The sequence below is a fragment of the Pseudophryne corroboree genome, chromosome 2 (assembly GCF_028390025.1).
Source record: "Pseudophryne corroboree isolate aPseCor3 chromosome 2, aPseCor3.hap2, whole genome shotgun sequence".
In the NCBI taxonomy this organism is placed as follows: Eukaryota; Metazoa; Chordata; class Amphibia; order Anura; family Myobatrachidae; genus Pseudophryne; species Pseudophryne corroboree.
This window is the reverse complement of record NC_086445.1, coordinates 967509087-967522761: the sequence shown is the minus strand read 5'-3', so window position 1 is coordinate 967522761 and position 13675 is coordinate 967509087. Positions and strand designations below refer to the sequence as shown.

Sequence of the window (13675 nt, the reverse complement as noted above, 5' to 3'; positions counted from 1 at the left end):
CCACACGTTACATGATCACGGCAATGAAAGAGGCATTGAACCTTTCTGACACTACAAATACCTCAAAGGCGGGTATTATGTGGGGTGTGAAAAAACTGCCAATAGTTTTTCCTGAGTCTGAGGAAATAAATGAGGTGTGTGATAAAGCGTGGGCTTCCCCCGATAAAAAACAGCTAATTTCTAATAAGTTATTAGCACTATACCCTTTCCCGCCAGAGGTTAGGGCACGGTGGGAAACACCCCCTAGGGTAGATAAGGCGCTCACACGTTTATCTAAACAAGTAGCGTTACCGTCCCCTGATACGGCCACCCTCAAAGAACCAGCTGATAGGAGGCTGGAAAATATCCTGAAAAGTATATACACACATACTGGTGTTATACTGCGACCAGCAATCGCATCAGCCTGGATGTGCAGTGCTGGAGTCGCATGGGCGGATTCCCTGACTGAGAATATTGATACCCTGGATAGGGACAATATTCTGTTAACTATAGAACATTTAAAGGATGCATTGCTATATATGCGTGATGCGCAGAGGGATATTTGTACCCTGGCATCAAGAGTAAGCGCAATGTCCATCTCTGCCAGAAGAGCATTATGGACCAGACAGTGGTCAGGGGACGCAGATTCCAAACGGCACATGGAAGTATTGCCGTATAAGGGGGAGGAGTTATTTGGGGCTGGTCTAACAGACCTGGTGGCCACGGCAACGGCTGGAAAATCCACCTTTTTACCCCAGGTTACTTCACATCAACAGAAAAAGACAGTCTTTTCAAACTCAGTCCTTTCGTTCCCATAAGTACAAGCGAGCAAAAGGTCACTCTTTTCTGCCCAAGGGCAGAGGAAGAGGAAAAAGGCAGCACCATGCAGCCGCTTCCCAGGAGCAGAAGCCCTCCCCTGCTTCTGCCAAGTCTTCAGCATGACGCTGGGGCTTTACAAGCAGACTCAGACACGGTGGGGGCCCGTCTCAAGAATTTCAACGCGCAGTGGGCTCACTCGCAAGTGGATCCCTGGATTCTACAGGTAGTATCACAGGGGTACAAACTGGAATTCGAGGCGTTTCCTCCTCATCGGTTCCTGAAGTCTGCTTTACCAAAGTCTCCCTCCGACAGGGAGGCAGTTCTGGAAGCCATTCACAAGCTGTACTCCCAGCAGGTGATAATCAAGGTACCCCTCTTACAACAGGGGAAGGGGTATTATTCCACACTATTTGTGGTACCGAAGCCGGACGGCTCGGTGAGACCAATTTTAAATCTAAAATCTTTGAACACTTACATAAAAAGGTTCAAATTCAAGATGGAGTCACTCAGAGCGGTGATAGCGAACCTGGAAGAGGGGGACTATATGGTGTCGCTGGACATCAAGGATGCTTATCTCCACGTCCCAATATATCCTTCTCACCAAGGGTACCTCAGGTTTGTAGTACAAAACTGTCATTATCAGTTTCAGACGCTGCCGTTTGGATTGTCCACGGCGCCTCGGGTCTTTACCAAGGTAATGGCCGAAATGATGATTCTTCTACGAAGAAAAGGCATCTTAATTATCCCTTACTTGGACGATCTCCTGATAAGGGCAAGAACCAAGGAACAGTTAGAAGTCGGAGTGGCACTATCTCAGGTAGTGCTAAGTCAGCACGGATGGATTCTAAATATTCCAAAATCGCAGCTGATTCCAACGACACGTCTACTGTTCTTAGGAATGATTCTGGACACAGTCCAGAAGAAGGTGTTTCTCCCGGAGGAGAAGGCCAGGGAGTTATCCGAGCTAGTCAGGAACCTCCTAAAACCAGGACAGGTCTCAGTGCATCAGTGCACAAGGGTCCTGGGAAAAATGGTGGCTTCTTACGAAGCGATTCCATTCGGAAGATTCCATGCAAGAACTTTTCAGTGGGATCTACTGGGAAAATGGTCCGGATCGCATCTTCAGATGCATCAACGGATAACCCTGTCGCCAAGGACAAGGGTGTCTCTCCTGTGGTGGCTTCAGAGGGCTCATCTACTAGAGGGCCGCAGATTTGGCATTCAGGATTGGATCCTGGTAACCACGGATGCCAGCCTGAGAGGCTGGGGAGCAGTCACACAGGGAAGGAATTTCCAGGGCTTGTGGTCAAGCATGGAAACATCTCTTCATATAAACATTCTAGAACTAAGGGCCATTTACAATGCCTTAATTCAAGCAAAACCTCTGCTTCAGGGTCAGGCGGTGTTGATCCAGTCGGACAACATCACGTCAGTCGCCCACATAAACAGACAGGGCGGCACGAGAAGCAGGAGGGCAATGGCAGAAACTGCAAGGATTCTTCGCTGGGCGGAAAATCATGTGATAGCACTGTCAGCAGTGTTCATTCCGGGAGTGGACAACTGGGAAGCAGACTTCCTCAGCAGACACGACCTTCACCCGGGAGAGTGGGGACTTCACCCAGAAGTCTTCCACCAAATTGTAAACCGTTGGGAAAGACCAAAGGTGGACATGATGGCGTCACGTCTAAACAAAAAACTGGACAGATATTGCGCCAGGTCAAGGGACCCTCAGGCAATAGCAGTGGACGCTCTGGTAACGCCGTGGGTGTACCAGTCAGTGTATGTATTCCCTCCTCTGCCCCTCATACCGAAAGTATTGAGAATCATAAGAAGGAGAGGAGTAAGAACTATACTCGTGGTTCCGGATTGGCCAAGAAGGTCTTGGTACCCGGAACTTCAAGAGATGCTCACGGACGAACCGTGGCCTCTACCTCTAAGACAGGACCTGCTACTGCAGGGGCCTTGTCTGTTCCAAGACTTACCGCGGCTGCGTTTGACGGCATGGCGGTTGAACGCCGGATCCTGAAGGACAAGGGCATTCCAGAAGAAGTCATCCCTACTCTGGTAAAAGCCAGAAAGGAAGTAACCGCAAAACATTATCACCGCATTTGGCGTAAATATGTTGCGTGGTGTGAGGCCAAGAAGGCCCCTACACAGGAATTTCAACTGGGTCGTTTCTTGCATTTCCTGCAAACAGGACTGTCTATGGGCCTAAAATTAGGGTCCATTAAGGTTCAAATTTCGGCCCTGTCGATATTCTTCCAGAAAGAACTGGCTTCAGTACCTGAAGTTCAGACATTTGTGAAAGGGGTGCTGCACATACAGCCTCCTTTTGTGCCTCCAGTGGCACCTTGGGATCTCAATGTTGTGTTGAGATTTCTAAAATCACACTGGTTTGAACCATTGTCTACGGTAGATTTAAAATATCTCACGTGGAAGGTGTCGATGCTGTTGGCCTTGGCTTCAGCTAGGCGTGTGTCAGAATTGGCGGCTTTATCATGTAAAAGCCCTTACCTAAATTTTCATTCTGACAGGGCGGAATTGAGGACTCGTCCTCAATTTCTACCTAAGGTGGTTTCTGCATTTCACATGAACCAACCTATTGTGGTACCTGCGGCTACTAGGGACTTAGAGGACTCTAAGTTGCTGGACGTTGTCAGGGCCTTGAAAATATATGTTTCCAGGACGGCTGGAGTCAGGAAAACTGACTCGCTGTTTATCCTGTATGCACCCAACAAGCTGGGTGCTCCTGCTTCAAAGCAGACGATTGCTCGTTGGATTTGTAGTACAATTCAGCTTGCACATTCCGTGGCAGGATTGCCACAGCCAAAATCGGTAAAAGCCCATTCCACAAGGAAAGTGGGCTCATCTTGGGCGGCTGCCCGAGGGGTATCGGCTTTACAACTTTGCAGAGCAGCTACTTGGTCAGGGGCAAACACGTTTGCTAAATTCTACAAATTTGATACCCTGGCTGAGGAGGACCTGGAGTTCTCTCATTCGGTGCTGCAGAGTCATCCGCACTCTCCCGCCCGTTTGGGAGCTTTGGTATAATCCCCATGGTCCTTACGGAGTCCCAGCATCCACTTAGGACGTTAGAGAAAATAAGATTTTACTTACCGATAAATCTATTTCTCGTAGTCCGTAGTGGATGCTGGGCGCCCATCCCTAGTGCGGATTGTCTGCAATACTTGTATATAGTTATTGTTACAAAAAATTCGGGTTATTATTGTTGAGCCATCTTTTCAGAGGCTCCTTTAAATTTATCATACTGTTAACTGGGTTCAGATCACGAGTTGTACGGTGTGATTGGTGTGGCTGGTATGAGTCTTACCCGGGATTCAATATCCTTCCTTATTATGTACGCTCGTCCGGGCACAGTATCCTAACTGGCTTGGAGGAGGGTCATAGGGGGAGGAGCCAGTGCACACCACCTGATATCTCAAGCTTTTATTTTGTGCCCTGTCTCCTGCAGAGCCGCTATTCCCCATGGTCCTTACGGAGTCCCAGCATCCACTACGGACTACGAGAAATAGATTTATCGGTAAGTAAAATCTTATTTTAGTAAATAGACCCCTTAATACTCTAATCTCTTTTTCCAATCACTATGTTGGGCCTCCATTGGCTACTCTACGTACTAGATAAATTGTTACAAAAAAGGGGATGGCTATAAAATTATGTTTAAATACTTCTGACTTGGAATTTTCACTATCAGAGTTAGCATTAAGAAATGGAAGCAAAGGGGAATGGTTTGTCAAGGCTTGAAGGAATGGTAAAATGCAGGGGGGTGGGGTGGGTCCAAAGTGCTAAGGCTTCTCAGGAAGATGGGTTGGCAAATCCCTCCCCCGTGTGCATAGCTGCCTTAAGGTTCTGCTGTTGGCGGCCCTGGTAAGACATATAAAACAGATATCAAATATGGCTGTGAAGGGCCTGCAGGTAGGTTTAGCTGAAGGAGTGCCGCACAGTACGACTTGCTTACACAATTATTTGCATATCTGCATAGTTATCAGCAAGAAAACTTTCCTACAACGTCATCACAGACGTCAACTTCTGACGTAAACAAAACCGTACTCGGATGAGCTGGGAAACTTTTTGTGGACTTGCCGGACAAAATGTTAAGTTTTTGTTGTAGCCATAAAAGATGTTTCTTTGAACCTGTAGCCAGGGATAGAATCTGTAGCTTCCCAGTCACTGATATATGCATCCCTGACCGCTTACAGAAGTGTCTCCATCTATTATATAGAACTGGAAACCTCAATTTACTCTTTCAGAATAACACTCTTACAAGAAAGGCTGTTATTGTGTGTGTGTGGTGGAATGTGGTGCTCTTCCATGACTTTGTGAATATTACTGGTCACAGCAGCCAAAGGGGAATTCTGTGGTCTAGTCATGAGGAAAGTGATTCAACTGTCAAAATGTTCTTGAGACATCAGTAAATAAATATACAGACATTATGGTGTAGTTGGCTGATATCGCCATAAGGGTACATTAGAATTACAATGAGAAGCTCTGATGCATTCTTTTAAAATATTGTAGAAATGAGAGGGTTAAGTTGTTTCACTTCATCTCAAGAACTAGCAAAAGCTTCTTGGAAATGATCTGCAGCTTAGCACTTGTGGTAATTAATGCGCCACGTCAGGTACCCAGGAGTTACCCAATTTGCAGTACGGTATTCTGCAGGGAACCATAAAATCAGTTTAAGTTGTGTTTTGCAACTTGTATTCCTTATTACAAAATGATGAAAATTTTCTGCTATGACGTGTTTAGGGAGAGCCTGGGGCTTATAGTAGGGGGGTGTACATGGTATTGGTCACGCCCACCTGGCATTGGTCACACCCCCTCTGCTCCTCACAATAAACTCTTGATCATTTTAAGCCCCAGGCTCTGACACTCACTGTAGCATTGTGCGATAACCTCCCAGTCCAAACACTGGATGCTATTTTGTGGGCATCAATTATTCTGCATGGTAAATAAAATAAAATACTTCTAGCACCGTGTCTGGGAGAATTAAGCTAGAGATGAGTGATGGGAATGCATTGATTGACCTTCGTTAACTCATCATAAAAACACACAATTTGCACAAGCTATTTTGTAGATTTAATTTTAAAATCAGAGGTGCTGATGATTCAGTGGTTGCCATGGCAGCTGCCATTATTTAGTATATTGAATTTAGGAAAACTGTGACTAATTGTAGGTCAAAGGGCAGTGTTCAAAGGGAAAGTCTTAGTTCTTTTCACATAAATCCAACACTATTACCATCATGTGTTATTGGTGTATTGGGAGAACTCCTTCTTTAGCAAAGGAGTCATTGGTGCACAGATCAGAGAAATTCATGTCACATTATATTGGTACTAGTTGGGGAAAAAAGGACCGGTTTTGGTGATGTTTGGTCACGAGCTCTGTAGTGTATTTGTGAAAGCTCAGCATAGATGTGGTTTGTTTGTGTTTTTTTTTTTTTTTTGGGGGGGGGGGGGGGGGGGGGGTTAAAATATGTTAAATTCCCCCTAGTTGAGTCAAACATTCGCTTAGCACTTATATCCTGAGCACTGAGTATTTTTAAAAGGTTCAGATGTGGATTATTAGATCTACACTAAAAAGGTATACAGTCAATAGGCCTACCACTAATGGTAGACATGCATTAGGTCGACAAAGTCAACAGGTCAACATAGAATAGGTAGACAGTAGAAAAGGTGGACAGGGTCAGAAGGTCAACACAAAAAATGTAGACACCATTTAAAAAAAAAAAAATTGTCACTTTTCCTTCACAAACAAGCCCCATTAGTGCACCACGTCCCCTCACATGGCTCACTTCGCTCACCATGCTTCGGGCAAGGTGCCGCGCTCTGCTACTGCTGCGCTCGGCACAGGTTACTATTCCCAATCGTAGTCCACGTGGATGGTAAAGTATGAAAAAGTTGAAAAAACAAAACTTGTCGACCTTTTGAACTGTCTTTGACCCTGTTAACCTTTTAAACCTGTCGACCTAATGTATGTCTTCCGTTAGTGGTCTACCTATTGACTGTAGACCTTTTTATGTAGTTCTATAGTTCGGACACAGTAATGTACTGTTACAGTATCATGGGTGTGGATTATTAGATCTACACTAAAAAGGTCTACAGTCAATAGGTCTACCACTAATGGTAGACATGCATTAGGTTGACATAGAATAGGTAGACAGAAGGAATAGTTGACAGGGTCAAAAGGTTGACATGGAAATGGTCGACACAAAAAAGGTACACAGAATTTTTTTGTTTTGTGGGGTGTTTTGTCACTTTTCTGCCACAATCAAGCCCCATTAGTTTGCGTTATTCACCATGCTTTGGGCAAGTTACTTTTCCCTATCGTACACGTGGATAGTAAAGTATGAGAAAGTTGAATAAAATTACTTGTCTACCATATGTGGCCACCTCTTGACCCTGTCCACCTATTGCATGTCTATCATTAGTGGTAGACCTATTGACTGTAGACCTTTTTAGTGTAGATCTGTAGTCCGGATACCAACTATCACATGGGATTAGTGAGGTTTCATTACTAACATAATTTGACCAGATTGCTACAATTTTCAACAGTACAGGAAAGGTTAAGGCAGCAGTGGATACTTGTTACATACTAACTGGCCATACACTGGGGCATCCTTATCAAATATCGGGTTTTAGACCTGATAACTAATTTTCTTATTACCGTCATTCATGACAATAAAATATTACATAAAGTCCATATGTATCAAAACTCATGCAGGGACAGGAGTTCCGAAAGGGGCCCATCCTTGCGGTGTGTTCATGTGGTCACTTCTCGATTATGACCCCCTAAGCGCTACTGTTCATGCACGGTCTACTGATACGGTCATTTTAGCAAAATGTAGCCCACAGGCTACAACGGCGTTAGCAGCCGGGCCAATAGCTTGCTAAATCTGGCAGCTACACTACACAAACCCCATGGAAACCTATGGGTGCTGCGGCTGCTCTCAGAAATGGATGGACTGCAGCAGATATTTGGGCTGTCTGTCATGGTGAGTATATCAACTTTCAGATTCTAAAACCAATTATCGTATCTGACAGGGATTCTGGAAGATTTCTCATGCCTGACAGAGTGATAATCGGTGCTCGGTCATGGCCCTACACTGGGCAGTTTTTGCCTTGATCAGCCAATATTTGGCTGATTTGGACCAATAATTATAGTATATGACCAGCTTTAAAGTAGAGATGGCCTTCAGTGAGTTAACATTGATAGCTTGGAACCATCAATATACATTCTTGCAGAAGGGAGTAAGTGGAGAGCAAGTCACTGACAGGGTGGGGCTAAGTGCCACGTGCCAAGCCCCTTTGTCAACAGGGGAGGAACAATTCTGAATGTCAGTCATTGATAGCAGAAGACTATCAGACCTCCGCCCTCAATGGCTAAACCATTGGCAGCAAACTATAGATTATTAACCTTTGATGGAATACGTTGAAGCTTGCCCATCACCTCACGCATCCTGTAGTAGATGGCCATTTTGAACAATGTACCTTTTCAGTTCACTAGGAACCTATGGTATCACTGGCACTGTAGAAATAACTTTTTTTTTTTTTATATACGACTGTCCCTTTAAATGCCTAATCCATCTTTACACCTTACTTTGGAAATACCTGGCCAGTTTGTCACAAAGCCCTACATGCTTCACATATAGGTACGTAGAACCATTTATCTACATGAACTTGCAAACATTTTCTAAAGTGCAATTAAAAAAAGTGACACGAGAAGTCAATCCTAGTGCATGTCGACAGAAGTAGTGTGAAGCAAGTGGTTGAAGAGCTCCTGCCTCTCATGCCTAGAGGCAACCGATTGACTATTGTTTTAAGCCTGTAAAGGTTATTAGGGGTTAGTGGCCTTGCTGATCCATTGGGCTCTTGGCAACATACTAATATGGGCCCCTTACCCATCCACATTTGTCAAACAAACCAACCAACCTAAAAAACGGGTAAGACCTCCAGAGGCAACAGGAACTTGGGCTGCCTAATGGCTTATCTGGACTTGGAGCTATTAATGGCTAGTATTCCTAAAGCATCGCTTCCTAGAGAATTCATAGGTCACATTGTCATAAATTCTGCATCTGATGCTTTGTATCCTTTCACATCAGTGTGCAGAAATGAACAGTTTTGTTTAAATGTATTTGCGAAAATGCTTTTTCTAGACTTGCTAAAAGAGAATAATATACAAAAACCCTCAGTATTTTAGCCTTTGTTGCTGTAATAGCACTTAAGCAAAACACTGTTTGTTCCATTACAGTGTTTCCTGTGTTGGTCTCAGGACACAGGCTATTCTCCTTTGTTCCGTTTGATCGCGAGCCACAGCATGTGACGTATACTTCTCTGTGTTCCAATGCAAGGTATTGCTGGCTGGAAATAGCTGTAATTGCCGTCGGCTGTTTGGATCAGCTCTGCCCTTTTTCCCTTTTTTATATTTGTATTTTATTTTTTTACAGCAGGAAGTATAAGAATTCATGTCTAGGATCCATCACAGTGCACAATGAAAGCAGAAAATGCAATGCCTATATAATTCTACATCCATTAGTTTCAGAAATAGGGGGAACTAGTACTTGCTACTATGTTCATTAAGAAGAAACATTGGCTGTAATATCAGTGTTAGACTAACTGTTAACACACCTCGCCTAAAGGGGCCTACACACTGGGAGATATCTTGAAAGCTAGTAATGATATCGTTCATAAATGAACAATAAATTGTTCGTATCTTTCAGTGTGGATGCATCAATGATGAATGATGCACGTGCCCGCAATCGTTCGTTGAACAATCATCATTGATACATGCCAGTCAATTTGGACGATATAGATGTATGTACTCTCATATCGTCCAAAATGACCATCGATATCGTCCAGTGTGTAGTAAAAGTCGACCATCGATAATATCGTTGGTCGATCATATCGACGGTCGAAAACATTGACCAGTGTGTAGGCCCCTAAACACCCCAACAGGGAGCCATATGGTTAACATCTGTAACAGTCCCTGTAAAATACTGGATCAGCAAAAAAACCTACCTACGACCAACTTCTGGGTTTGTATATATAAATTAATAATGTGTACCCCCCCCCCCCCCCCCCATTCATTGCGTTTTAAAAGTATTTTCTATAAAATGACTAATATATTTTCTTATCAACAGTTGATTTCTATGCAGTAATCTGTTCCCGTATCTGTTTTATTTTTTTTCCAGATCCCTATAACAATTCTACATTTTTATTGTATTTAAATATTTTTACTTTTTTTTTTTTTTTTTTTTTTTTTTTTTTGTATGCGGTTGAAGATGAAGAACGAAATCTCTGCAGTTGTATTTTTTCTTTCAAAGCTATTAAAAAATAGTGATACGTTAAGGAGGGGGGAAATTGAAATGTTTTCTGAAGAGCTGAGCAGGATTCTTCATGACAAGTATGCCGACCACTGGTACCCAGAAGCCCCAACCAAAGGACAGGCATATAGGTAGGTAGATATTTCAATGGCTCTAAGGTTTACCTTTTGTATGCTAGCTATGTATATACGTCATCAACCCTCTAACTTCCATGTAATGATTTTTGGATATTCACTTTGCTGTGTACACTGCTTTATAGCGTAGACCTCCTGTGCTTTTCAGCCATGTATTTGTAGCAAGCTCAGTCCGGGGGTAGATGGTAATTTGCCGGTGCCTGATATATGAGAAGGCTAAAATATGTAGATGACAACCAGGAAATAAAGCATAATATTAAAAGCTGCAGGAGGACTTACCGTATATACTGGAGTATAAGTCGACCCGAATATAAGCCGAGGCACCTAATTTTACCACAAAAACCTGGGAAATCTTATTGATTCGAGTATAAGCCTAGGGTGGGAAATGCAGCTCTAGCCGTACACAGCCCTCATACTGCCAGATATGCCCCCACAGGTGCCAAATATTCTCCTCCAAGTGCCAAATATGCTCCCCCAGTGGCAGGTACAACCTACCTTCCACGCTCCCCCCGCTGTTTTGTGAAGGAGGGACACGGAGAGCACAGCGCGCGCCTCTCCTGTGTCCCTCCTGCGTCTCCGGCGGCGGGTCTGTTAAATGAAGTGCCGGTTCGTGAGCCAATCGGAGCACACGAACGGGTACTTCATTTAATAGACCTGACGCAGGAGGGACACAGGAGAGGCGCGCGCTGTGCCCTCCGTGTCCCTCCTTCACAGGCACTGACTCGAGTATAAGCTGAGGGGGCTTTTTCAGCATAAAAAAAAAGTGCTGAAAAAGTCTGCTTATACTAGAGTATATACGGTAAGCCAAAAAATCCTTTTTTTTTTTTTTTTTTTTTTTTTTTTTTTACTCGGGTACTTATTTTGCACAGAGGACATTCTCCCATGACTGCTCAGTTAAAATTTTGTTCATAACATTATTTTTGTTGTTCATTTTTTGCCTTGGATATTCTAATACTATACTTTGTATTATTTGCCTAAGTGATAAAACTATAATGCTTTCATGTCCTGTGTAGTCAGTCTCCACTGCCCTCTCTGAAAAAATTAAAAATAAAACTCCTGTTCTGCAGTGAGGGCCAGGCTCACCCATGAGAGATCAGGAGGCAGATGCACGGAAAACAGCAGCACTCACAACTTTATATTAAAACTAGTGACCCGTCCTGGCTTCACATGGGAGCTGACTTGCTTCACTAAAATCATCACTGCTCGGCTCCCTTTTGTCAGATCAGTGTTTCATACACCTAAACCCTTCCTCAACAAACACTCTATATAATTGTGAAAGCCACATAAAATGTGTCCAGTGGTTCTCGAGATTAGCCAGAACAAACAGACGCCAACCGGGGACTTTATACTATCTAGAGATACAGACAGGGGCTTTGCTAAATTTTAAGGTGCCCCCAATGCTTTACATTTAGCAGCAAATTTGCTGAAAACACACACAGCTCCTTAGATTCGGTGCCTACTGCATTCTATCTAGCTGTGCCAAAGCACTAATCCCAAATTCACTATAAACGAACGAAGATGTAAAATTGTGGAAAAAGTAGCACAATGGAGGAAAAATTGCACAGCACAGGAATCGCGCCATGTAGTGTAAAATGATAGTAGTATAAGGACACATCTGTAATCCGTTTAATCATTACTAAAAGGAAAATTGTTCTTGCCTGACCTCTTTAGATTCAATTATGTGGCTCTGAACATGGACTAGTCTCATTTTGTCCATGCTACTTCTTATTAGTAGCATGGACAGGTATACCAGGGGGATGCGGTCAATTTACCTACAATCAAAATCTCGATAGTCAAAATACTGACAACCATTGACTGACGGTCAAAATACCGACATTTAAAATACAGACAAGGTCAAAATACTGTCATTTAAAATGTCGACAGGCCAAAAAGTTGACATGAGTTTTTCATTATTTTCTCTTGTTCTTCATACTTTACCAGTGGACCTGGAGGGGGAATATAATAGTGTCCAAAGCATGGTGAGCGCAGCAAGTGTCAATGTTGACCTATGTCGACATACACACACACAAAAACTGCATCGACTTTTTGACCTGTCAACATTTTTAAATGACAGTGTTTTGACCTTGTCAGGATTTTGACTGTCAGTCAATTGATGTCGGGATTTTAACTGTAGGTATTTCATTCTAAACCCATACCAGGCCTGTCCTGGTATGGGTGGTCTTCAGTATGCCGAATGTCGGGATCCCGGCGCACATTATACCGGCGCCGGAATTCCGACACCCGGCATACCGACAGCTATTCTCCCTCGTGGAGGTACATAAACCCCCTGGAGGGAGAATAAAATAGTGTGGCGCGCGTATCGCGCCGGCAAGGGGCTCCTTAGCGCTCACCACGCTGTCTGTATGCCGGCGGTCGGGCTCCCGGCGCCGGTATGCTGGTCACCGGGAGCCCGAGCGCTGGCATACCGTACTACAACCCCTGGTATACCTAAGCGAGAATATGTTGGTGTGCGCTGATACATGGAATATTTGAGGACAAGTGCTGTAGAAATCTGTTTTTCTTTTTAGATGCATCCGTGTAAACAAATTTCATGGTGTTGATCCAGACCTCCAAAAAGCTTGTTTCAACTCTGGTCTAGTGTATGAAGATTTAGGACTACCTAAGGAAATCACCTTGTGGGTAGATCCATGTGAAGTGTGCTGTAGGTGAGTGATTACACAGTGGAAACAGTCGGTGGATAAATAGCTGGAATATTTGTGGAGTGTATGTGTGTGTGTATATGTATATATATATATATATATATATATATATATATATATATATATATATATATATATATATATATATATATATATATATATATATATATATATATATATATATATATATATATATATATATATATATATACTTCTCTCTCTCTCTCTCTCTCCTCTCTCTCTCTCTCTCTCTCTCTCTCTCTCTCTCTCTCTCTCTCTCTCTCTCTCTCTCTCTCTCTCTCTCCTCTCTCTCTCTCTCTCTCTCTCTCTCTCTCTCTCTCTCTCTCTCTCTCTCTCTCTCTCTCTCTCTCTCTCTCTCTCTCTCTCTCTCTCTCTCTCTCCCCATATTCCGAAATATGGAATTTTTGGAGAGAGGCTGAGATAGTGAAATCTTTGTTTTTTGATGGCTCAATGTACTCAAAAATATTGTATTAAATAAACCTTCAGGCTGTGTGTATATGAAACATAAATTAATTATGTGAATGTACACACACTTTGTTTAATACACAAAGTTATCAAAAATATTGGCTAAAATTACCTTCAGGCTGTGTGTATAAGGTGTATATGAAACATAAATGCATTCTGTGCTTAGACTTAGGTCCCATCACCATGATATCTCATTCTGGTATGCAATTATTCCAAAATATGGAAAAATCCGATATCCAAAATACCTCTGGTCCCAAGCGTTT

The 13675-nt window shown here is 43.2% G+C and overlaps 1 protein-coding gene across 1 annotated transcript in view; it reads left to right on the top strand.

Annotated features, from left to right (window-relative positions):
* Positions 1-13675, top strand: part of BTG3 (BTG anti-proliferation factor 3) — a 64132-nt gene that overhangs the window by 21856 nt on the left and 28601 nt on the right. The window contains exons 2-3 of the mRNA XM_063956360.1: positions 10001-10263; positions 12795-12932. Of these exons, the coding sequence (XP_063812430.1) occupies positions 10079-10263; positions 12795-12932 (323 nt within the window). The 5' untranslated portion in view covers positions 10001-10078. The remainder of the gene's footprint in view (positions 1-10000; positions 10264-12794; positions 12933-13675) is intronic.